At 41.1% G+C, this 24,927-nt stretch overlaps 1 protein-coding gene across 2 annotated transcripts; it reads right to left on the reverse strand.

Moving 5' to 3' along the window:
* Positions 1-1,186: 1,186 nt before the first annotated feature.
* On the reverse strand, positions 1,187-21,718 carry nck2a (NCK adaptor protein 2a). 2 transcript variants are annotated; one of them, XM_037240307.1, is made up of 5 exons: positions 21,453-21,718; positions 8,159-8,400; positions 2,173-2,954; positions 1,409-1,614; positions 1,187-1,372 (listed from the first exon to the last, which is right to left on the reverse strand). In XM_037240307.1, exons 2-4 carry the CDS (start codon positions 8,382-8,384, stop codon positions 1,420-1,422), a joined length of 1,203 nt encoding a protein of 400 aa, XP_037096202.1. In that variant the 5' UTR covers positions 8,385-8,400; positions 21,453-21,718; the 3' UTR covers positions 1,187-1,372; positions 1,409-1,419. The 2 variants fall into 2 exon arrangements, with proteins under 2 accessions (XP_037096202.1, XP_037096201.1); XM_037240306.1 differs by having other exon boundaries at positions 1,187-1,614.
* Positions 21,719-24,927: the final 3,209 nt, after the last annotated feature.

Genomic DNA, 24,927 nt, shown 5'->3' on the forward strand with positions numbered 1-24,927 from the left:
CTGGGACGCACCGGAGACAAACATTTGGCACATGTAATGGCCCCTGAAAGACCAAGCCCCATCTCATTACTGCATTTCTTAGTAGAAGTGGATCCAAATGCTTTCACGAGCTTAAGCAGGCTTTCACAATACGTTTACACACTGATGAGCGGATGAGTACAGTGATGCCCTAAGACGGGGTGACCACATTTTGTTACACTGATTAACCGAACAAGAAATCATTTTTAGCACCCCACACATTTGGATTGAATTCGTATTTGTTAAAGGCTAAGTTGTGTTACAGATATTAATGTAGAAAAAGTCCATTTTTTAATGTTTTTTTTTTTTTACTTTGAAACAGGATTTGAAGTCAACACATATTTTTGTACTATGGGAACTTGAACATCTAGAGCAAGAGTCCATTATTAGACGTACCAAGAGCTTGTTATAACAACAGTTCCTATTAAAAAAAAAAAATGCAATGAAAACAAATAACTGTTATCCAAATTTGTTTGTTGTGTGGCTTTAGAAAACTTGAGACAATTTTTTTAAAATTCTTGATAAACCAAAATATCTTAGTATATCTTATCACCTTTTGACATTTTTAACAATATGTTCATGTTGTGAATAATTTGGACTTAATGCTAACTAAAATTGTGTACAGGCTATACAAAATTCAGCCCCAGCTTTTCCTTAAACTGTGTAAAAGTTATGAATATGTGATTTGTAAATATAAAAAAAAGCCCAGGTTATGAAAAATTTGTCAATGATTTTAACTCAAATTGAGTTCAGGTTATGAGTAATTTGGCCTTTGCAGTTCATCAAAATGTTTTAAGATGATCAATGACTTATGTGTTCAGGTTATGAATAGGCTTGGACTTTAAATCATAATGAGTAGTGCTTATGAATAATTGGGGGTAAATTGGAACTCAATATTTGCCACAGTTATGAATAGTGTCATCGGTGTAACCTACGTCGACTGCACAGGGATAAAGTTGAAAATGAAAAAAAAATTTCTAATAAAAACTGATGCGACAAGAAGGCAAGCGAGTGATTCTGGTCAATTACTGAAGTCATTGTAATGACTGACACCTTTGATGAAGAAGTAAAATCAAACAAAGGAAAGCAAAAACACTGGAAAAAAAAAATCAACAGCTAGTTGTGATATTTTTCAACTGTGTTTAAGAGCAGTGGTGTTAGGTCATACTCCAATATGACATGTATGACATCAGAGACTTTCAGGACCCCCCCACGGGAGGGCCTCAGTGGTCACCTGCTGGGAGCTTCACCTGATAGCCACTAGGGGGCGACAGAGGATGTGGATGGAGGGTGGATATCACCAGAGGATGTCCAGATAAGGCTTGATTCATAAGACAGTCAGGGAGCAGTGTTTGTTTGTGTGTGTATGAGTGTGTGTGTGTGTGTGTGCGTGTGTGTGTTTCACAGCAGTGCTTTGACCAGGTACAGCTTTTCTCCGTGCTCGCTGGTGAAGATGGGAGCTTTCTTGTAGTGCTCCACCAGCTCCTCCATGGAAGTGAACCTGCGCTGGCCAATGCAGTAGACTCCGTCGCACAGCTGCACTTTAAAGTGCTTGTTCTTGCCCGGCGCTTTCAGAGACACTGAGAAGTCACTGGGCTGAAAGGCAAAAAGAGTTGTTCCAGTGACATTCACGCTAAATTATTTGTGACAAGGTCATATTTATTTTTATTCATCTTCTTGTTTTGTTTTGCGGAGCTAAAAGTCCGTTGCAAAACCGTGTGGTTGGGTTATCGTCGATCTGAACGGTGACGCGAGAACAGCGAGTGCAACCATTTTGTTACAATGTGTTAAATAAATGAAGATGCTTGTGAGGCAAAGAGGTGACGAATGAGTTCATCTGACCACTGTGTAGTATTTTCCATGCATGATGACTCAAAGCACGCAAGTGCACTCTCCGGGACCACAAGGATGAGTCAGTATTTGCTTTTTTAGCATGCTTTCCCCAGGAGATGACATTTCTAAAGTCACTCATTTGTGTGCGTTCATCTATTTACCTGTTTGTAGCCATGTTTACTCATAAAGTGCTTCTGTGCGCACGTTTAAAAAAGAAAATCACTAACTGAAAGCAACACTAGGCAATAAACAAATTTCAAAATAAAAATGGTTTGAGCAGGTTTCGGATTTCAGGAATGATGCTAGATCACTCTGACTCACCGACGACTCGCTGTCTCGCACGAGGAAGTCGCCGTCATCGCCTCTCTCGTTAAGGATGCGCTCGGCCTGGTGTCGGGTGATGTTGCCGTAGTACCAGTCCCTCCCGGCGAACCTGCCCGACCGCGCCGCCGCCACGTGGCGGTTGCGCGGCGACACGGCCGTGGAGGACGGTGGGCCGGGTCGCTCGTCCAGCACCATCACATAGTTTTTAGGAACCAAGCCCACCATGCCACGCGAGTTCTTACACCGCCACCACTCAGGGTCGTTCTCCGGCTTGTCCACCACCTCCATGACCTCGCCCTTCTCAAAATTGAGCTCCTCTTCCGTGACGGAGCTGAATGGGTAGAGGGTCTGCACTAGGTCCAGCACGCCGCCGGCGCTCCCGTTGGCCAGCATGGTCCCTTGAGTGCTGTATATCCGTGAAGAATCCCCCTCCCCTCTGTCATCTGGCCCTACCATCTCCTCCTGCACGTAATTGGAAGGGAACCAGCCCACACGTCCCGCCTGGCTGCCTCGCCACCACCCGTCGTTGCACTTCTCCATCACCACCACCCGGGAGCCCTTCGTCAAGGTCAGCTCGTCATCCCTCCCTGCCGTGTAGCTAAACTTGACCACAGCGGGGATGTTGAGGTCGTTGATTCTCTCTGCGGCCCCTCCGCCGCCGCCGCCACCTCCTCCCATTCCCCCGACAAGGCCGCTACCGTTGGAGGGATATTCCGTGTCGGAGCTCGGCGTCGGCGAAGTATCGCGGGCACTTGTTTTCCTCTTTGTTTTTCCCAAACCTGCAACGAGAGTGAAACGAGGGTCGTGACCATTACAGCCAACACTATCATCATGGAGATTACATTCCAGGCAGCCCCTTAAAATACCGTAATTTTCGGACTATAAGTCGCGTTTTTTTTCATAGTTTGGGTGGGGGGGCGACTTATACTCAGGAGCGACTTATATACATATATATGTTTTTTTTCACTTTTTTGGGCATTTTATGGCTGGTGCGACTTATACTCCGGTGCGACTTATAGTCCGAAAATTACAGTAGGTGAAAATCTGCAATATAGATTTCTCCTTTAAGTACAGTTTTATCCTTTCGTAGTCTTTAAATACATTTGAAATTGCTATCATCTTTATTCATATTTCTGAAACACATTCCATCTCTTTTTTTTCCACCCGACTTGTTGCAGAGCCATGCACACTGCGCAACGCAACCCATGAAAAAGGCCTTTACGCTTTGAACTCTCTGAAGCCACTTAAGAACCTGTGTACCGTGCCAAAGCAGGTTTCAAGCCTCTCCATCGGAGCGCTCTTAGCTCGTCATGGCAACAAGAAAAGGGCAGGTCAGCATTCCTCAGGGAAAAGAGGAGGAGCCCCAAGAAAAGGATACTTGACATCTTGAGAAAACCTGAGCGGTGGAGGATAGATCGATTCTCCACAACACCCCGCCGGGTGCACTTTTTCCCCTCTCCCACATACCATCACATTCTGTGGAGTCGTGACATGAGCATGCGCATCCAATGCTAATCAAAAGGCTGAAAATAGACAGTCAGGGAGGGTAAAGTGGAGCAGGCACCAAGGGCCCAGGACAGACGGCTTCATCCGAAATCAAAGCTATGATTTCCCCACTTGACGGAGACAGGGTGTATTGGAATGGTACGTTTACAGAACAACAAGCTCGATAAAATGGGGGGTTATTTGTTTTGCAACTATGTCAAATGCGTTAAAACGGATCTTTGAAAACGACTCAGAGTTGTGTAATTTATGTTGAACATCCCTTTTTTTCTTTAGACTGAAACCAGTATGAGCCTGATACCGATACCTGGTACTCGCTTGTTACTAATATGAATGAATGATTGTTACCACAAACGTGTGCCCTTTGACACAGCCAGCACTGAATTTCTCATTCAAATAGATGTAACAATTCAATCCAACAAAGTACCGTATTTTCCGGACTATAAATCGCTCCGGAATATAAATCACACCTTCCATAAAATGCATAATAAAGAAGATAAAGACATATAAATTGCACCGGGGTATAAGTCGCATTCTTGGGGATGATTTATTTGATAAAATCCAACACCAAGAACAGACATGTCATCTTGAAAGGCAATTTAAAATAAAAATAGAATAGAGGCAACAACAGGCTGAATAATTGTACGGTATGCTAACGTTACTTAAACACATAAACAAGGAACTAAGAACGTGTCTGACATAACATATTAAGAATTATTCAAATAACTATAGCATAAATAACATGCTAACAAGTTTAGCGACCCATGCGCATCACTCCAAATCAGTAAATCCAACGAATATTCATCCTTGGTGTCAGTTTTAAACAACTCCGCTAACACCAGAGGGAGAAGATGCGGCGCTTCCTCTTCGACGTCGCTTACGTCAGACTCATCAACACAATTATCAACACAGGCCGAGAGCGCCCTCTTGCGGTTTAGGGTGAAAATAACATGTGAAATGATATAATGTGTTAATAATTTCACACATAAGTCACTCCTGAGTGTAAGTCGCACCCCCGGCCAAACAACAAAAAAAAACTGCGACTTATCGTCCGGAAAATACGGCAGGTCACATCTTGGAGGTTAAACTTTTCACCCCTTTCTTCTATTCCGTTTCACATAGGAAGCTAGGAAACCCAATGGTACACAGATGTGAAGCTGTTTAGCATTAGCATTGCGAGCCCACAGAAAAGAAGTCGAGTAATGACACTAACAGGGCAGCTTTACTTGCATTTAAATTGACACCACGGACAATAAAACGGTTGCTCGGTTTTTATGGCAACATGTATTTGCCAACTAAACAGTTCATCTGACGGTCGAGGCTTTTGTCAGCAAATCTTTTCGTTTGTGCACGCCTTGACAGCTAATCTTGCAGTTTGCCTACAGAGCCCCGGCGAAATGCCACAAAATGTCAACGCCGATTGCAGACCGGGCCCATTTGCATTGTTGGAAGTGTGGCGGGGTTCACGCAGAGTAGCATGAAACTCGTTGGCGGGGGAGAAAAAAGACAAGGGGTCCCTTGGCAGATGGTACTCGCCAGCTGAAGACCAGAGCTGACAATGATGAGACATGGGATGGGAATCACAAGTAGATCATGTTTATGGATGACGCGGCACAAATCCTACATGTTTAGTAGTCTTACTTTAGTTTGACGGAGAGTTTTCTCCATCTGCCGCTTGTATAAGAAGCATAAAAGGTTCCTTTTTTGTTTTCCTCCGAGAGAAAAAAGCCACTTGCTGATTGAAATACACCTTCGCTCATTTTGGATAATGCTGCTTGGTTAGAATTGCTTCTTCCACATTTCATCCAGTGGAACCACACCGGAAGGCTTCCACTCATTGAGGATCAATGTGCATTAGAGAACTCTTGAGGAAGGGTGGTGTGGAAGACCAAGACATAACTGGTAGAAAATAGAAGGCTTAGATATAAGAAATATATATATATAGAAAATAAAAAACCTATGATAGATAGAGAAATAAAAGCAGAACTGGGCTGCTTTTGGGGAGATTGCTGCCTCCAAATTTTGTGGAGCAGATTTTTTCTTTTTTCTTTACCTTATTCTCTTTATTGATGAACTTTATCTTTAACATTTAAGTATACATTTGCATTGCACCTTCTCATGTACGAGGCAACCAAAACATGAACTTGTTATTGTGATACAGCATACAATAACAATAAAGAACACACCAAATAGTGATTCCATCGCATATTCCTGGTTCCCAAACAGCAAATGATTGCCGTGTTGTTAAGTCAATACAATGTATTTTGTTTTTAATTATTATTTATTATTTTAAATAGATCCTATTATATGGTACAGGCATTCATCTGCAACTGTTCTTTGTGTTGAATGCTAATAAGCATGTGGAATTAAGTTGGAATTAATAAGGTGTATAGTTCAGATTTTTTTTGGTACTCTTTTTGAAGAGTTCCAATGCAAAAGCTCACATCTCCAATTCTTGTGGCTTCAGTAAAATGATCTTTATTTCTGGTTGTTTATCTATATTATAACATGCTTATATTTATAAAGTTTGGGATATATTGTATAGTCTTGGAACTGACATTAGCAATTTCATGAGTAAAATGTGAGTAAAAAGAGGAATTTTAAAAAAGGTAGATACAAAGTTGTACAATTACAGAGAAAGAGAAGCAGTGCAGAATCTAAAGTGAACCAATTAACATATTCTACTCAAGTATGTGAGTATGTTCCATTAACTCCTGACTTCACCTAATCAAGGAAATGACCTCCACCGCAGCATAAGCTCGGGCTTTTAACATCGAGCCCATGATGTGGCAGTCGATAATGTTCTAATATAGGACAGTAGAGTAATTCATCATTCCAGCACATCCATTAGATGGACGCTTATCTTCCGTAATCAATCTAGGGACTGTCAGAAGAAAAAAAAGGCAGCTACAGTGATCGAGAAAAAAGGTTGATGTGGGGAACAGTGTGGCTGGTAGGATGTAAAACAGCGGGGGACAGGGGGAGGGGGGATGGTGACAGGCCGTGCCACGCTGGCTGTCAAAACACCACCAACGATTGTGGCTTGCGCTGATGCAAAACAATCACAATTCTGACCCTCTCACTTTCCGACACCACTACCAATGACAAAATCAGCCCGAGAGTGCCAATCCAAACTGAAATATAAACTGTCTCATGAGGATTTTCTTTTTATTAACATTGTTTATCTATAACAGAACGCACACATGGGGATTAAAAGACTTTTAGGACAATCTTATACAACATAAGGTATTAGATGTCCTTGGTCGGGAACGGGAAAAATCGGCACAGAAACAATTTTTCCACAAATAAACTATAAATAAATGTTCATTTTTGATACAGTATGGTATCAATTGTGTCTTATGAGGTGCCATATAACTAGTCAGGGCAAAAAGAGGGAAGTCATGCGGCAAATGTCATAACAGATGGGTCTTTTCCTGCTTTTGTAATATGAATCAATAGTCATTCATTGATCCCTGTTTCCGTTTGAACTAGTCGCTATATAAAGTAAAGCAACTTGATCAGAGCTACTTTGTATACAGAAGACACAGAAGAAGATCAAGTCGGGTTGACTCGTAACAGTTGGGAACTGTGATCGGTTTCAGGTTGTTTTGAAGCAGAAGTGAAAGGCGTCAAACATTTTGTAACTGTGTTATTTTAGGTAACACAAAATAGACACAGTGCATGAACACGTGAAAGCTGTGCTGACTGGGGATGGGCAAAATAATCCAAATCTGTTATGGCGAGTTGAACTACATTCAGGCTGTGGGCAGCACAACTCCTCCGGGCAGCATTTTTTCGACTCAATAGGGCACTGGCATGGAAACAAGAGTCCAGGGTATTCACAGAGATAGTCTCCCAATTAAAAGCTTGTTTTACACAGATTTCACTTCATGTTGTTTGTGCCAAACGTGCAGTGGGGATACTAAAACATGCCCATAAAAAAATCTCCTCAAAATCTTTGGTGTCCCACAAGTAGGGCTTGACGATAAAAAAACAAAAACAAGAAAAATGGAATCTTTTCGCTTTTTGAGCGAGCTAGCAAAGCTAAATTAATACAAATGAATGAATGAAGAAATACATTTAGAAAACATTCAAGTCAAAATTAAAATTCAGCGCTATAGTGCAACTAACAGCAAATATCACAATATCGAGAATATAATGAATATAATTTAGATCTTATAGGCTTCTCTTGGCTGATGTGTAAAAGTAACACGTGTTTTTTTTTCATTATAAAACAAAAACGAACTTATAAGCTTTAAAAGTATTTGAGAGGTGGGTGGAGACCATTTGATTGTATTTTATTTTCAGAATTTTCTTCCCAACAGATTTTTTTTATTAACTTGCACAGGTTAAAGGTCGAACTATTTTATTCAAGATACTTGGCAGGCATTGCGCGGTTAATTAACAGAAAATTTTAGAAATGCAACAGGTGACTGGCAAGGGCAGAATATTAGTAAGTGAAAGTTATTAGGTTATTTACCTAGCGTGTCCTTGATGTTCTTCACCAGTGAGCCTTTCTTCAGGCTGTTCTTGCGCTCTACGTAGTTGGACGGCACGTAGCCTGTCTGATTGGCGGTGTTGCGGACACGCCACCATGTTTTAGAGTCGTCCAGCAGGAACAGGCGCTCGTTTTTTCGAATGTCAAGTTCCTGGTCCTGCTGGGCTGTGTAGTCCCACTTGGCTACAACAATCACCTCCTCTGTCATCTTTCATGGAGTCCCCCTGTGGAAGGAAGAGAGGAATAGAGAGAGAGAGGGGGGGGGGGGGATTATAATTCTTATTCCTACGACTAAAAAAAATGCCGTGTCATCATCATGTAACAGCCACTTTTGGAGTTGTGTGAAGCTCAGTTTTGGTGTAGCAGCAAAGTGAATTACATAATTTAAATCAGCAAATGTCGTGGGAGAGGATATGCCCTAAAGGGATTTGCAGTTTGTCAAAAGGTTAAATGACATAATCTGGCAAATTTTGTTGTAATATTAATTCCAATACCAACACTTGTATGAATCCCACCAAGTAGCAAAATCTCTAGTGGCTGACTGATGTTAGCGTAGACAAAAAAAAAAAAACCGGCACTTTTAAGACCCAAAAGGCATAAAGAACGGCAAATCCAATAAAAAAGTCTCCAGATTAAGACAAGGCAGTTCCCTGAACATGAGTTGGCCTTTCCCAAATTGACTTCTAAGGGATTTAACAAGTCGGACAGTACAGCAGGGTCGTGAGAGATTGTTCGAAGAAATGCATGCTGGGATATGGGAAGCTCCGTTTCTTTCCGTTTTGTGACGAGTAGGGGAGTCTCATGGTGTGAGAACCATCTGAGCGATCAGGTTTATATTTAGCTCAGCAGTCGGTCAAAAGCCTGTCGCTGGGAGCCCAATCGCGGGGAGGGGGGGGAAATAAAGGAAATGCAATTATTCCAACGCACGCCTCTTATTGTCAAGCAGCACTCCTGTTCTACAACTGAAGGCAATTCAAGTGTTTCTAACCATTTCAGGGGGACTGCTCAAGTGATTCTTCATGATACGACTCGGACCGGATTGGCGAACCGTATGAATGAGATACTGAATGGGGGAGCCAGCCGAGCTACCGCAAGAGAGAGTGATGGCTAATGAGGAATGCAGCCGCACCAATTAGGTTACATCAAAAGAACCGGTAGCAGTCCGGAGGTATTACATTTCATCTTCACCGAGCGTGCAACAATGCAGACATTACTGGCTACAACTGTTACACTGTTTGTAAATGATTGCAATTGCAAAAAATGTTTCCATATATGTACATACGTATGGAGATGCGCATTTTGGTCGAGACATTTTACACGCGTATCACAAAACATTGTCGTGTATCTAATGAGATTGCAAGATATCGTGTTGCTGTATAAAATCTCACAACAAGCAGCAATATCGGTGAACTTTGTGAATAAGGCGAGAGCCAGGGTGTCCTGTCAAGGGCCTGATACAGCAATTTTGTGGCATCTCTGTGGAAGGGAGCTTCGAGTCCCAAGCAATAAAAAAAAAAAGGAGTGGTGACATCATCACATGAACATTTTGTAAGTGCTACAATGGAGAGATGACTGTGTCTCTGCTTGCAGTCACTAAAGCTGTCAAACTTGATTTGAGAGAAGTTGCGCAACACAGCGTTAGGAAAGTCTGAATGGCTTTCAAAACAGAGATGCCACCCTAACTGGGGCAACAAGGGCAGTGGAGAAGGGTGCCTTCCACAAAGCAGATGCAAACAAATGCTGAATAGATGCAGAAGACCAAATTCAAGGAAAGAGAAAGAGCAGAACAGATTCTTCCATAAAACAGGAGTAAGGTATGCGAACAAGCTGCGGCCTCTGTCCGCCTCAGGCTACAGCTGCTGAATCACACCAAGTTGTTCTATTTCCATTTTGTACTGCAATGATTCATCCTGCATGCTTGATTGAGCTACTATGATCCTTGCACAGGGATTTCATGTTGGATTTAGGCAAATATTGACCAGATTAAACATGTTCACTGCAGAAGTTACACATTTGGGCATCTGAAATTGATTTAAATTGAATCTCATTTGATGATTCATAAATATCCGATTTACAATCCCCAAAGCCACTTCATTCACTTTCATGGTGACGAAGGCAAATCGAGTGTGCTGACAATCACTACTTCGGAGATGTTCCCATTTGTACGTCCCTTGCCGAATTGATTTGAATGTTGCAACACTGGAACTGAGATGGGAGCTACCCAGTCTGCAACTGGGTGCCGTTAGTGCTCATAACATTTTTACATACAGACCTATCACATAAGTGCCAATGTTGATCTACTTTAGTTTTGCTTTACCGTAATTTTCGGACTATAAGTCGCGTTTTCTTTTTTCATAGTTTGGGTGGTAATTAGACATCTAAACTGTGTCGGTGTCATTTCCAGTTGCACCGCAATCAAATGTGAGAGAAACCCCCTAACGAAGTTCATTCCACTGAGAATTGAAAGAGGGGGGAACATAGATGAGCGACAGGCAGCTGAACTGGGGGAGGGGGGGGGGGGCTCTTTTAACACGGCACAAAGAGACAAGGGACGTAAAAGAGGATTATAAAAAAAAAAGAGTGGAGATGTTTAAAGAGAAAAAGATCTGGCAGAGCTTTCTGTGTTTGCCATTCAGGTCAAACACAAGGAGCATTCAGCCAATGGGAACTCATTCCCACCCCCCCTGCTTCTACTTCATCCCACACAGTATCAAGAGGGAAGCTGCTTTACTGGCAATAAGAGAACATTTGGAGTAAACTCAATGAACGTTGGAACGTGACGGAGCAGAGCCAGCAGCTCTCCACAATGTTAATCAGCCCAATGGTCCTGTTTATAGACACTTGGCCCACTGAACACCTCCATGGTGTTTACAAGTAGAGCAGCTGCTGCTGCTGCTGCGCCACATCACCATTAAAAGATATTGACTGGCGACTCTTTGAACAGTTTATCAACTTAACAAGCTTTCAATCTGTCGCCTCAACACACGCAGTTTACCGGGGGCAGTTTGAACAGAAATGGATGAAAGAGAAAAACAGCAATTGATTGATTCTGTCAATGTGAACTTGATTGCTGATATGATTGCGTTGAGACCAAACAGAGTGCAATACCTGGCTTCAACCAACAGAGGCACTGCTGATTCACTCTCTGCCAGTTTATGGATTGTCAGCTCGTCTTGTTCACAAAACAGGACTAGGTTTAGGCTAGATTATTGCGCTGCGCTTAACCCACCAAGGGGATAAAAAAGGACTATTGCAATCCCAAACTGGGGCATCTTTTCTGATAAACCAGAGAGCCAACAAGTACAAGTACATACTTAATGTTTGGCAATGCAGAATATTACCTATAGTTCATAAATAAAATAAAAAAAAGTCAAATTAAATGATCATTCTGGGCATATTTTGCTTTTAGCTGTTCTAATAATCAATTTTTGCAGTGATTTGATGTAATAACCATCATTGCGCACAGGTGAAATTTTCAATTAGCTATCAGCACTGCTCATTTGTGACAATGGCAAAGCAAAAAACTGTGGAGGGCGACAAGGGCAAACGCGCTGCAAACGGCTAAACGCACAAATGCTGCAAGCAAAACAGAAAAGATGCTGACAAAAATAAGACAAACACAAAGAAACAGGCCAAACAAAAATGCTGCAAGTAAGGAATGTTGCAAACAACCAAACTGATTGATCCAAAAAATAAAAATAAACATGAATGCAAAAAAAAAAAACCTGAAGCAAAAACATTCAAATAAAAACGCTGCAAGTAAAAAAAAAAAAAGCTAAAATTACACGTCATCTTTAGCGACGTCTTCATGAAATGCGTTTGAAAAGCCTCACTTCATTACCTCTAAATTCTGTAAAGTATTTCCACCTCTTTCTTGAATTGCTCCTCTGTGGACACGAGATAAAAAAAATAATACTAAAAAAATAAAATAAATAAGCCCACGGACTCCACCCAAAAATAAGAATTGAGCATTAAGACGTACAATGTAGCCAAAGACTTTAGTACAAATGTGTCATTGAGATAATACAAAAATAGGAGTAGTAGTTATTGGAAAAGTGAATATCTGATGCTGCAGCACACACTTAAGTTTCGATTGACAGAAGATATTTATTCTGACTAGCCCTCGTCCCACGTTACAGCAATTTTTCATGTCACTTTCATTTCTCTCACTTTGGGCTCTCTCTCATCAGCATAGCCAACATTGTTGAGTGAATCTCCATAGCAACCATCACTGGGTGGTCTCGTTTTCCGTGACGGGGGGCATTACCAAAGAATGAGACTTTCAGTCACCCTCTGAGATTCATAATATTCCTGCACTAAAAGCAAGTTTTAATTACACACACACACAGCGCATTTGTGCAGCTTAATTCCACTTTGATGGATTATTTTCATTTTTGTGGGGGCTCCTTGATGCCCACTTTGTTCCCTTCCTAAACAGTGTAGTTCTTTTTCATCTCGGCTCTCGAAAAACACGTCTGTCTCTCCGGGGGCAGCTTGTTTCCCCGAAAGCTATCCTCTGCAAGCTGCGATCATTCGATTTTTGCGTCAGGTATAGCCGGAAGAAAGGTTGCTATTTTTATTTTCTCGCACCCCAGTGAGATATTCATGTCCCCTGGCACAACCAGAAAAGAACAATGTTAAAAAACTCAGGCAACACTAGGAATTCAGGAAAGAAGGAAAAAGGAAGCTTTGATGTGAGCTTGTTTCACAAAGGGAACAAGTTGCAGGGTGTATTTTTGAATAAAATAACATCTAGTCGAACCCAATTCTTTGCTACTCAAGCCATTTCAATCTAGTAATATACTCGAGCATCCATTTCATTAACGATCCCACAAAACAGTGGTAGCACTACAATGAAAAGAAAAACAACCTATGAATGAAAATAAAATGCCAGTCGTCAGCAAAATGTTGAAGAAAACCATATATATTTATTTCCAGAATAACGCCAAATTATGAATAAGTGGTGAATTATAATTTCACAGGGATAAAGTTGCAATCATATGGTAACTGGTTCCGTTTCTTCTTAATAAGTGTTCATTCTTAAATTGATTATACCCTTACAAAACCTTCAATCTGAAAAAGTGACTTTTTTTTCTTGTTGAATGCAGATTTCCCAAGATATCAAATAATACTTTGCCTGTTTTTAGACAAAATTAAGACATTGTATGTTAATAATACATGGAGGTCCTGGTCAGGTGTGCAACTATATTGCCAACAGACTGAATATTAGCTGTTCTTATCTTTCAAAGTGAAATCTGCCAATCAGCGAAAGCTGCACATAACGGAACCATTTCTCTGTAGTTATTTAAAGAAAGAAAAAAAAAAAACAGAGCCAATGACAAACTACTACCCCACTGCCTTTAATAGATTACCATTTGTACACGTGCTAAAAACATCAACAGACTTCAACCATGTTTGCCCATGGGGGGATAAGCTAGCAACGACAGTGGTGAATTTAGCGCGCACCTCAATCCTTGCAACGATGCTGAATGAAAACCACCAATTTTTATTCCTACTAAAAACTGCTGCTAAAAACACACATAGTAATGATTTGTGCTAAATAGCTGCAAGCTGCTTTTCGTGTCCCCAGAGAGGAAGCAGCGCACGGCCTGGCCTGAGAGAAATGTATTCGTTTATCTGCCGGTGCATTTTATACAGGATATTGCTGCAACTGCATGAACTTCCAAGAACTACCATCACAGCAACCCGCTTGCATATAATGATCAGCAGGCAAGTGTCTGGATTGAAGTATTTAACACAACGGGGCATTACACACAGTTGTATTATGTACTGCTACTGTAATGTGGTGTGACAAGGGACTTGCCAAATAAGGGATACAATTCAAAATGCAATGAAAAAATAACGACTGAAAAAGAAAATATGGTCATGAAATTCGACTTATTTCTTTTTGCACCCATTATTATTATTATTTTTTTTTAGGAAAGTTCCTTACAAACCAAGTTCAATGTATTAATGAATACCGATACCATCACCTTTCTGACACGGACTGTATATTAAAATTATTTTTACAATGAAGATGCTCTTGCAAATTGACTGCCAGTAATTTACACCAACGCAGTTTTGCTCATAACTTCAGTGAATACGGTATTGGCATGAAAAAAAAGATGAATCATCTGAAAAAAAGTCATCCATTGGTAGCGTCTTAAAGCAAAGACCCCCGTTATTTCTTTTTAACTACTAGCACCCAGGTGAATTCGCGACCCACTTTGTGTCCCACCTCAACATTTGAGAATCACTAGTTCTCATTACATAGTGTGCCGGTATAGACAGAGTGTGACAGTGGACTTCATTTCATCCAAATTTAAAGTTCAGCCTCAGCTGTTGAGTGGGTGATGTAACACACCAAGCGGGAGAAGTGTGGATCTGTGCTCATGGCTTGCCGTAAAACTCTCGAGAAAGACCAACTGTGCATTGGAGGCCTGCAGCGAGTGTGGTTTTGTGTCTGTTCGTGTCTGAGCATGAGACCAAATACTGTTTGTGTGCCGTCTTGAATTCTCAGGAGAGCCCTGTGGCATTCAGAGCGATCCATCTCATAAATAAAGCAGGACTTCCTTCAGCTGCAGTCATCTTTGTGTGTGTGTGCTTGTGTGTGTGTGTGTGTGTGTGTGTCGAGAGAGGCGAACGGGATGCGGTGGGGGGGGGGGGGGGGGGTTGGATAGCCTATCATATTCCTTCATTCAACTCTGCAGCAACACAGCACATCTCGCGACTAATGTCCTTGAGGACAACGGCGCAGGCTCCAAATCAGAAGGCAATTGACCTAATCATCTTTACGAAGCTAAGGCATTTTTCAGGCAATTGTAACAATTGATCAGAAACATCCATCAAGCGGGAGACATACCGTATTTTCCGGACTATAAGGCGCACCGGACTATAAGGCGCACCTTCAATGAATGGCCCATTTTAAAACTTTGTCCTTATATAAGGCGCACCGGACTATAAGGCGCACCATTAATGCATCATGTCAGATTTTTAGTCCAAATCAAATCATTCTCCATTTTATCTTTTTTATTTCAACTTCAGACGCAACAAATTACTTTATAATCACAAAAAAAGATCCATAGTCTTTTTGATTCATGATTCACTGTCTTCAGTGGGCCACTTATGATTGATTTCATGACACAATGCTTCGGGCCAGTTTAAATTTAAGAATTTGGTCCATATATAAGGCGCACCGGACTATAAGGCGCACCGTCGGCTTTTGAGAAATTTTTAGGTTTTTAGGTGCGCCTTATAGTCCGGAAAATACGGTAATTAACTGACTGCTGTATTGTCTCGTCAAGTTGATCAAGGTAGTAAATAGAACGGATGTGATGTTGGCTGATTGTTTGAATAATAAAAAAAAAAAATGGTAGGGTAAAAAATACAAATGTAAAACATACATATAACCAGGAGGAGTCAGCAATATTGGCTCAATTTTATACCGCATTTTATATTTATATTTTATCTGTACGACAAAAATAGTATTAAATAGGTCCAATGGAAAACGCTGACTACAATAACAATATTGATATTAATAATCACAATTGTTGGACATGAATATACCTTAAGTTACTGCATTTAAGTTTTTCTGTTGTGCTGTAGACTTATACATATTTCATACAGACTACAGATATTTATTCTTCCGTGCCGCTTATTGTCACGAGCCTATCCCAGGATTCTTTGACGGTAGGCGGGGTGTCCACCCAGAACCGCTTGCCAGCCATTCGCACTCACAAAATCACACCCACAGACAATTTGGAGTGGTCAATCATCCTACCATGCATGTTTTTAGAATATGGGAGAAAACCGGAGTAGCCAGAGGAAACCCGCGCAGGCACGGGGAGAACATGCAAACTCCACAGAGGAAGGCTGGAGCGGGAACCGAACTCACAACCTCTGAACTGTGAGGCGGACATGCTAACCCTCTATATCGCCCCAGACGATATATAATTTGATTTCTTTTTTTTTTCCATTTGTGTATTTTAGCAAGTACATACCAAATCGTCTATATTTTGTTTGAGATAACAATTTTGACCTATATTTAAAAAAGAATACATTTTATGTTTGCTCTATCTATACTATCTGTCTCTGATACAAGCCCACATGTCTAGTTGCTACTTCCACACATCATCCATGAATAAACAGGAAGCCCTTCCTCTCATATCTACATAGTATTGATGGGTGGGCAAACATCAATTGACTCCCCTCCATCAACCTACAGGGAAAAACTTTAAACAGATGTGAACTGGAGTGGGTAGCGGCGCGCGAACGCCATTTCACCGCCTCGGCAGGAGTGTAAGTAGACTGTTAATGAGGGCGAAGCTCAGAGGGAGGCATGTTAACATGGGCTACGTAGCTCTACGGGGAACCCGCTAGCATGGAGCGTTCGCTGAGATGCTGATCATTTTGCGGTCGAGACGAATAAATGTTTGGCTGCCTGATTGACTGCTGGAAGTGCCAAAAGGGAGAGCAGTCGCTTAATCAAAAGAATTAGAGCATGAAGGGCTGCAGCATCTAATCCAAACAAGATGATGGAATAAAACACCTCAAATATTTTCATTACTCTGAAGTCACCAACAATTGGAGAAAACACGGGAGCCCACCCAAAATGAATTGAAAATGGATTTTGATGACTGATTAATCATTTATAGCAGAGCTGTGCAAATCATCAAAATTTAAGTACAATTATTATACTCCACGATTACATTTTGTTTGGTCAAAAAAACAAACTTGCATAATAACAGTGTTTCAAAGAAATGTTTGGCTTCATCTGAGCTTTTTAAAATATTTCTATTTTAGACAACTTGAACTCAACAGTGAGAAAAAATATTGGACAATGTACCAACAGGGCAAGCTACAAGAAGACGGTTGACTCACTGACTCACCTATCTTAATGCAATAGTGTTGGATCGTCTCGAGATCAAGGCAAACTTCACTTCACGTAGTATCACCAAAAGATTTTTTTTTTCAAGTGGATGATAAATCTTGGTCACAAAGTAGGCAGGAGCCATTGATCGCCAGTTCTAAAAATGTCATTTCCCCATTTATTGTACATTCAGAAAAGAAATATTCAAACAATTCCTTTCAATCACTATCACATTACGGTTTATCCACCTCCACTTCACTTCCCATACTATCGAGAGTTATGACATCAGAGATACTGGAACTGGCTTGACTCATTGCCATTTTTCTTCCTCGTTGGTTCCCCTCTCTGCTTTGGACACCCAGAGCAGGATTAGGCCTGTTGCCCGGTGGTAGCAGTATGTGAGTTGACAGACTGTCACTTCAGTTTTTGGACCGCAAATTAGGAACTCAACCCAGGTGGCTGCCAATGGAGACGATGACAGACACGGACGGGGTCAAGGCCAGAACAAACACACTTAATGGACAAAGGGGAACTCTCAGCACAAAGAGCTTAACATGCTGACTCAAAACTGATTAGAAATAAATAAATAAGACAGATGCTAGCGGCAGCACAAATCCTCTTTCGCTTTCCTCACGATTGGTGCTCGAGCAGTGATCTCTATTGTTTTAGCAGAAAACACGCTCCGTTGAATAGTTACCCACTGGCCAGATTACAGTTGATTATAATAACAATGGGATGACCTTTATCTCACACCACCCAGTTGCCCATGTCGCCAGTGTGCCCATCTGTGCTCGCTCTTCATTAAACTCTGCTCGAGTAAGGACTTTAAATCTCACTTTCAACATTGAAACACAGATTCGTGGGATAATCTTTACTAGGATGCCTGCGTGCGAATGTCTCCTATCTGTAAATCAGTGGCAAGGGACTCTTTTGAACTGTCTGAAAAAAATACAGCCTTTTCCCTCCTTTCGATTTTATTGAGTATTTACTACCTCCAGAGGTACAAAGTCGTATCAGAGCTCTACCACTACCTGTGTGCAAAGATATTACAGAATGCCGTACAGTTTAAGGCCTGTTGCAAAACAAGCGATGTGGCAGAAAAGGAAAGTAACAGTCTAAAAGGAAATACAGTTGACGATTCCCAATCGCAAACAAGGCCAGCTGAAATAGAAAAACTCGGACTCAACGCTTCGACCACCAAATATCATTTTTGTTGTGAAAGCTCACAAGGATTTCTGGCACTGGGACTCTGCACGCTGCACTTTTTTTTAACCACGGCGCATTGCTAGTGGTCAGACACTAATGAAAACTACCGTAATTTCCGGACTATAAACCGCTATTTTTTGCACAAGCTTTGAAAAAGCTTATTGTCCAGTGCGGCTTATCTATGGATTTTTCATGATTTTTATGATACTGTAAGAGGATTAGTTTTGTTAACACAGGTAATAGAAATGAGGACATCAGATGTGGCTTATAGTCCAGAAGTTACGGTACTTGGTGAAACTTGACCAACATGCGGCATTCAGTCAGATTCAGCGACATCGCTCCGTGTGAGTCGGCCCAGATTCACATCATCAGCCCTTTTGTGTCAGAAGTAATGTCACGCTCGCACCTGGTGCTAGCCCTGACACCCTGTCATCGTCACAAATCTAACCATGTCATTGTCCTTGAGTAAAAGCACGCACTTGTGTCAATAACTTGCCTTCACGGAGTTCTGTGCAATAAAGAGCCTATTGCCATATCCTCTGTCATTTGCAAAACATTTGCGGGTAAAAATGGTTAATAATTGGTGTTCTAGATCAAGTGACCATCCTTTATCAAAAACTCATAATAACCAGTTCGTCTTATGTCATTACTGGGCAATAAAGCTTGGACGTCTGTTGGAAAATAATATCCAGCAATTGTTTTTGGTACTTATCAAAAACAGACACTTGCAAAAATGGTGGAAGTGAAATCAGGCACTTTTAGTTTTCGCAATATTGACAGCATGCATCTGGTAGGTCCATGGTTCCAAATGCAATGTGTGATATGTTTTTTTTTTAACTGCAGTTGCAAACAAATTGTCCCAAGGGGACAATAAAGTATTCTTGATCTTGATCTAAGAAGGGAGAGTTACTGGTGAGAAAAGTACAATCACAAACAATTAACATGACTGAAGAAGTGCTGGCGGCAATGCAACAAGCTGGCATTGTGAAGCATGAGAAAGGTTCGGTATTGTGTCTGATATTACGGTCAAATATTACATCACAGCTCTTGCCAGATCATTTCAATCATTTGAGTCATAGCAAAGTGTGACGGATAAGACGTTGCAGGGTTAAATTGCACTGTCATGTTAAATCCCACTTTTGATCAGAATCATTTCCAGGAGCAGGTGTATTGTGCCTAATAAAAGTGAAGGTAGCATTTCAGACACAGTACCTGACACTCTTCTCTTTCTAACGGCACTCTTCCCCTGCACAGTAGCAGTTTAGCTCGGCTAACTTGCTTTGGCTCGGGGGCCTTTTGTACGATGGTAAAATGTGAAAGCAAAACGCATTGAATGCTTGAGTCAAAAAGAAACATGCTAGCAGACTACAAAAATGGAGAATGTCTCTTGTATTGACTTTCACTGCAAGGAGACAAATTCAATTGGGGGACTGATCTCTGCAGCAAAACTGAGACTGCAGATTATAACACTGCGGCAGCCAGAGCTAAGACACAGAAACAAGAAAACGAACATTAGCGATTCTTTTTTTTGTCATTTTAGATAGGCATCCTCAAATATCGAGTTTAACCAAATCCATTTGCCAAATGACCAAACAGCGGTGGCTTAGATCTCTCATATCAATTTTTGACTGGGCGTATTTGGATTAGTTACTAGACATAGTAGCCGCTTTTACCAATGGAAAAATAATCAAAAGCAACAACAGCGGCAGATTGTCAGTGTCATGCAGCAATGAGCTTGGCAGTTATCGCTTCATAACTGAAATGTTCATAGGATAGGAGAATCTCAGCATTATCTAAACCAAGGGTGTGGAACTCATTTGTGAAGACAATTTGCAATTTTTCTATTGACACATATAGTCGATGCACAATTTGTCTTCGCCGGCCAAATATAATTACACTGTGGGCCAAATGTGGCCCACGGGCTAGAGTTTGACCCCCTTGATCTAAACTCTTCTTTCGATGCCTTTAAGCAGACTAATGTTGCCACAGTGGAGGTCTGAACTGATGTTGCTATAGCAGTAGTTACCATAGATGTTGCAAAACATTACAGGGCCCGATACAGGTGCATGTAAATGAATATAGTTCAGTAGTTCAATTTGCTACTTTTCAGGAGGACAATGTCTGCATCAGTAGATATTCAAATTTCCAACTTTGGGTTGTTAGCTAAATTAGATGGTGAAATGTTTCACATGTTTAAAACGGACCCAATGAAATAAACAGACTTATTCATGATATTCTCTGTTTTGCCACAGTTGTTTCAAGACAATCGAAAATCAATTAATGCCGAAAAGGTCGACCGGTTAGGAGATCCCAGGTAGCCAACAATGGAACTGGTGTCTTTACATAATTGAAATAGTTGTATATAGATATAGTATACCACTAGGTATTGGTTTGCAATTTTCCAAGCTGTCAAAAGTGTCAAATGTATAATAGACTAAGTTAGTTCACAGCAGTGAAGGTTTTCAATGAAGAGGCAAGTTTGTTCAAAACATTCCTCGCGCTCTTTCGTCCGCTCACCTTCCACATACCTGACATTTCAAGTGAACCTTGTACTAGCACTACACCACCGGCCTTACCGGAAGGGTGTGCCTGCAGAAAAGGTGGGCCTTGCAAACAGTACCTGTACCGAAACCAAAAGCCCTCCCCTCAAATTTTGACATCACAAAACAATCAGTAAAAACAATATGTCTGTCAGGCAGTCATCCCAAATCTGGACAGGTTGCAGTAGCCACGAAGACAAGCAATCAAACAATGACAAGTTTCAATGTTCAGATTGCAACAATGACAAAACCCGAACATTAAAGTTGACAATATTGTTTTACTATAAGAATAGCGGGGGTGTAGTGTATAGGAAAACAGATGTGCAATTAGGCGTCCATTCAAGCTTAAAAAACAGCTTCTGGATTTTTCCACCACATTTATTATAGCTCTTTCTGTTGATGAATTAAAGGTTATGGCTAAAAATGGATCATTTGGGCTATTTTGCACACAACGAGGCCAAATGCGGCGCAAGTGGCGGAGACAGCACCGCTTCTGTCCGGACAAAGACCCTGCGTCAGAGCTTCAAAAGTGACGAGAGCACGCAGCCGTTTCGTCACAACTTTTACTGCCGTTTGCGAATCAAGCCTTCCGTCATTTAAGACGGCAGCAGGTGGCTTTTGGAGGGGGGAAAGTAAACTTGCTTAATGATTCGAACCTTACCTTAGTGTTGGCTTCAGGGAGAAACGGCGACACTCTCTTGACTGACTGCACGACCCCAGGAATAAGACGCCTGGCAAAAGTAACTTAATTAACCAACGGATGTTTAAATACACTAAATGGCGTCTTCTGCAGTTTTTTGTGGAGGGGCGGTGAGTGGTGAAAATTGCCGACTGTTCTGTTCAAGCAATCCTCGCTTGTTTTTTCTGTCGCAGCCTTGAATGCAACCACCACCAGGAGCCTTCCACAGCGCATTCACGCGGAACAAGCTGGAAGAGGTGATGGCTACACTTCCGATGATGGTTTTCAAAATAAAACCAGACTGAGCTACGACTTTGAACTTTAATCTGAAGGTAGAATTTATTTCCTGTTTGAATCGACTTTTGGATGGCCGGATTTTATGGCGTCCTGGTGACGTCAGAACCCAGACTGGCACAGCACGCCGCTGACGAAGAGCGACGTGTGGGGGATAATGTCGCCCTCTTGCGGATTACAGGAAGAAGTGTACGGAGCCCCGAAGGGACAGAGGATCAAAAGTGCCTCAATTAAATAAAAGAATACAAATTTGTGAATTTAAAGGTGTGTTTTTTTTTCCCCGCGATTAAATATTTTCTTTCAAAATCATTGCTCAACTTTTTTTGCACATGAGATTTGCAAATCAATAAAAATATAAATAATAATAATATTACTATTATCAATGAAAAGTATTACTATAAGTGCTGTCAAGCAATTAAAATAATTACCGTATTTATTCTAATTATCGCCCAGGGCGATAATTTTGATGAAGAAGAGGTTTTCTAATTTAGACAAAAATTTTTATTGAATTACATACAATTTATAAAAAGTCACAGAAACAGCCCTCAACAAACCATTCTAAGAATTCAAAATTTGGGCAAGAAAAAAATATAAATGCATATGAAATGCAAACAAGGACTCAGCCTATAGTTCAACAAATCATGTTTGAATTTTTTGACGCGCTACTCCTTCCACATAATTCATCTGATTCACTCCATTCCACTTTTGACGTATTCCAAATATTCATGTGATGAGCGCTTGCATTTTTGTTTGCAAATTTACAGCACATTTTTCCCCATTCATTCTTAATGGTACATTCAACATTTCACATTTACAATGTTCCAGTTTGAAATTCACATCAATCAGCACATTCAAATCACATTGGGGAAGATTTTCAACACTGCTAAAATTACCAAGTTCAAAAGTTTCACGTTTAAAAATTTAAAATTTGTGCAAAATGTCGTTTTTCACTTCTAATTTCTACATTTTTCAATCGATTCAACCCGTTCCAACTTTCAACCGTTCATCTTTTGCCTACCTATTCCAAAACGTCCCACTTACCAAAAAATCCAAATTAAAAGTTTTGAAATTCACCTCAAATCTTCCAACATTTCGTTCTTCCCTTCCAATGCTCCGCCACACATCTGTCTGTAGAAGCTCCACAAGACAGCTTTCCAGTCCGGCACATTGCAGTTCTTTGAGGAAGACGAAATTGAGCCTTCTTCTGTTGACAGAAAATGTTTCAGCTCGAGTTGAGGTTCTTGGAAAAGGTGGACCTCTTCCACTGCTGCTCCTTCGATGTCCAGGGAGGCAAGGAGGTGTTCTCTCTGCAGTCCTTCTTGCTTCATGCAGTGAGTGTTATGTGGTGTGAATTTCCAGCTGGAGGCAGCAAAGGTCTACAAAAATAAGCTCACACACACACACAGCAAATCACTCGCGGTGGCAACTTCTAACAGGGAAAAGCCAAAAGTCTCTTCTTGTACAATAACTATTCTCACACACACATTTTTTGCACTATTCCTGCAACTTCACTGAAAGAAATGTTAGAAATATGCATGTACTGTAAATGTTATTGGATATTTTTGACATTGTTTCAAGATGTACATACTTCGTGTACATCTTGAAACAATGTCAGCAGAACTTTTACAAGTTCTGTTATTTTGTGCGGCTTCCTACAATATTTTTTTGGGCAGACGAGGGGTCAAAATGGCTCTTTTGATAATAAAGGTTGCAGACTACATAGTTATTCATCAGTACTGCATGTCTCATGACTGATAGTGTGACCTTCCGAGGGGCCTTGAGTAGTCAAGTCCTTTTAAAATGAACTAAGTGGAAAGCTATGAGAGAGATATTAAGTCAAAGCACATGCACACTGGCCTGCACATGGTCTGATTGTAGATTTGTAAGAAAAACGATATTTTACTGCAATGTCATATGATGCGATGGAACAAACGATTGACATCTGAAATGTTCTTTTTGAAAAACCTCATCTGCATCACACAGAGATTCTACCTGTTACATAAGGAGTACCAAAGTTCTGATACCCACTGTTTGGTTCTTGTATGATCGGTCCCATAGTTGGGTCTGGATTGTCAGCAGCAAGTCAGGTTTGTTTCCACTGAGGTTTGTTCTTCACCAAGACTGCCTTTTTGTGACTAATTCAGTTTATTACCTTTATAGACAGAATATCTGAGCGCAGGTGAGCCACTTAGAGAATCAGGTTTGGTGACCTCAGTATTAGTGTGTGCTTGTTGCAGATGATGTGGTTCTGTTGACTTCATCAAATTGTGATTTGCCACTCTCGCTGGTATAGTTCTCAGCAGAGCATGAAGCTGTTGGGATGGAACTCAGCACCTCCATATCTGAGGTCCCAGTCGGAAAAGGGTGGAGTCCCCTCACAAGGTTTGGAGTCACAAGTGGAGGAGTCAATGTATCTTGTTGTCTTGCTCACAAGTGATGGAAGAATGGCGCGAAAGATAGACCGGTGGGTCATTGCACAGACTCTGTATCAGCCTGTTAGATGAAGGAGCTACTTGCATTATAGATAGGAAGACTAAAATATTACCTGTATAGTTACTAAAGCCTTCATGATGATGATGACCCTGATACAAAATTACTCTTCCGTAGTAAATATTATTCAATTGGAATGGTTGTTGCTGAGGAAAGTTAGCAAGAGAATTCCCTTGGCTTGTGCTTGATTACAAAACAAAAACTAAAAAGCCAAATTAATCTCGCACGTCCTCACTTACAAGAACATATCAGTCAAGTCAGAGTTACACAAGTCAGCGCTCTACTTGCGACGGCTTCCCCCTGCCAGGATATCCAACCCAACCCTCGCCCCCATTTTATATTCCTCGCCTTTCACCTGCTGGGGGCTGAAGCTATAGTTACAAGGTCCAAGGAACTGGAGGTCTATTTTGACCAAGGGGCGGCTGCCTTTAAGCCCACCTGACTGGAAATGATGATGTAGAAGGAACTCAGCATGACTCCTGGGCAATGTGGGCTATTCTGTGTCCCTGCAGGCTAGTGAAACGTGACTCAAGTGGGATGCATTTTAATGGGATAGTATTTTGAAGCGGCAAACAGTGCATTCAACACTCACATTCACGGCAATGGACAATTTGGAATTTCAACCAAGCGAACATGCTTGTTTTAAAATATGGGAAGAAGGATGAACACACAT

This window comes from Syngnathus acus, chromosome 21, assembly GCF_901709675.1.
Source record: "Syngnathus acus chromosome 21, fSynAcu1.2, whole genome shotgun sequence".
Taxonomy (NCBI): Eukaryota; Metazoa; Chordata; class Actinopteri; order Syngnathiformes; family Syngnathidae; genus Syngnathus; species Syngnathus acus.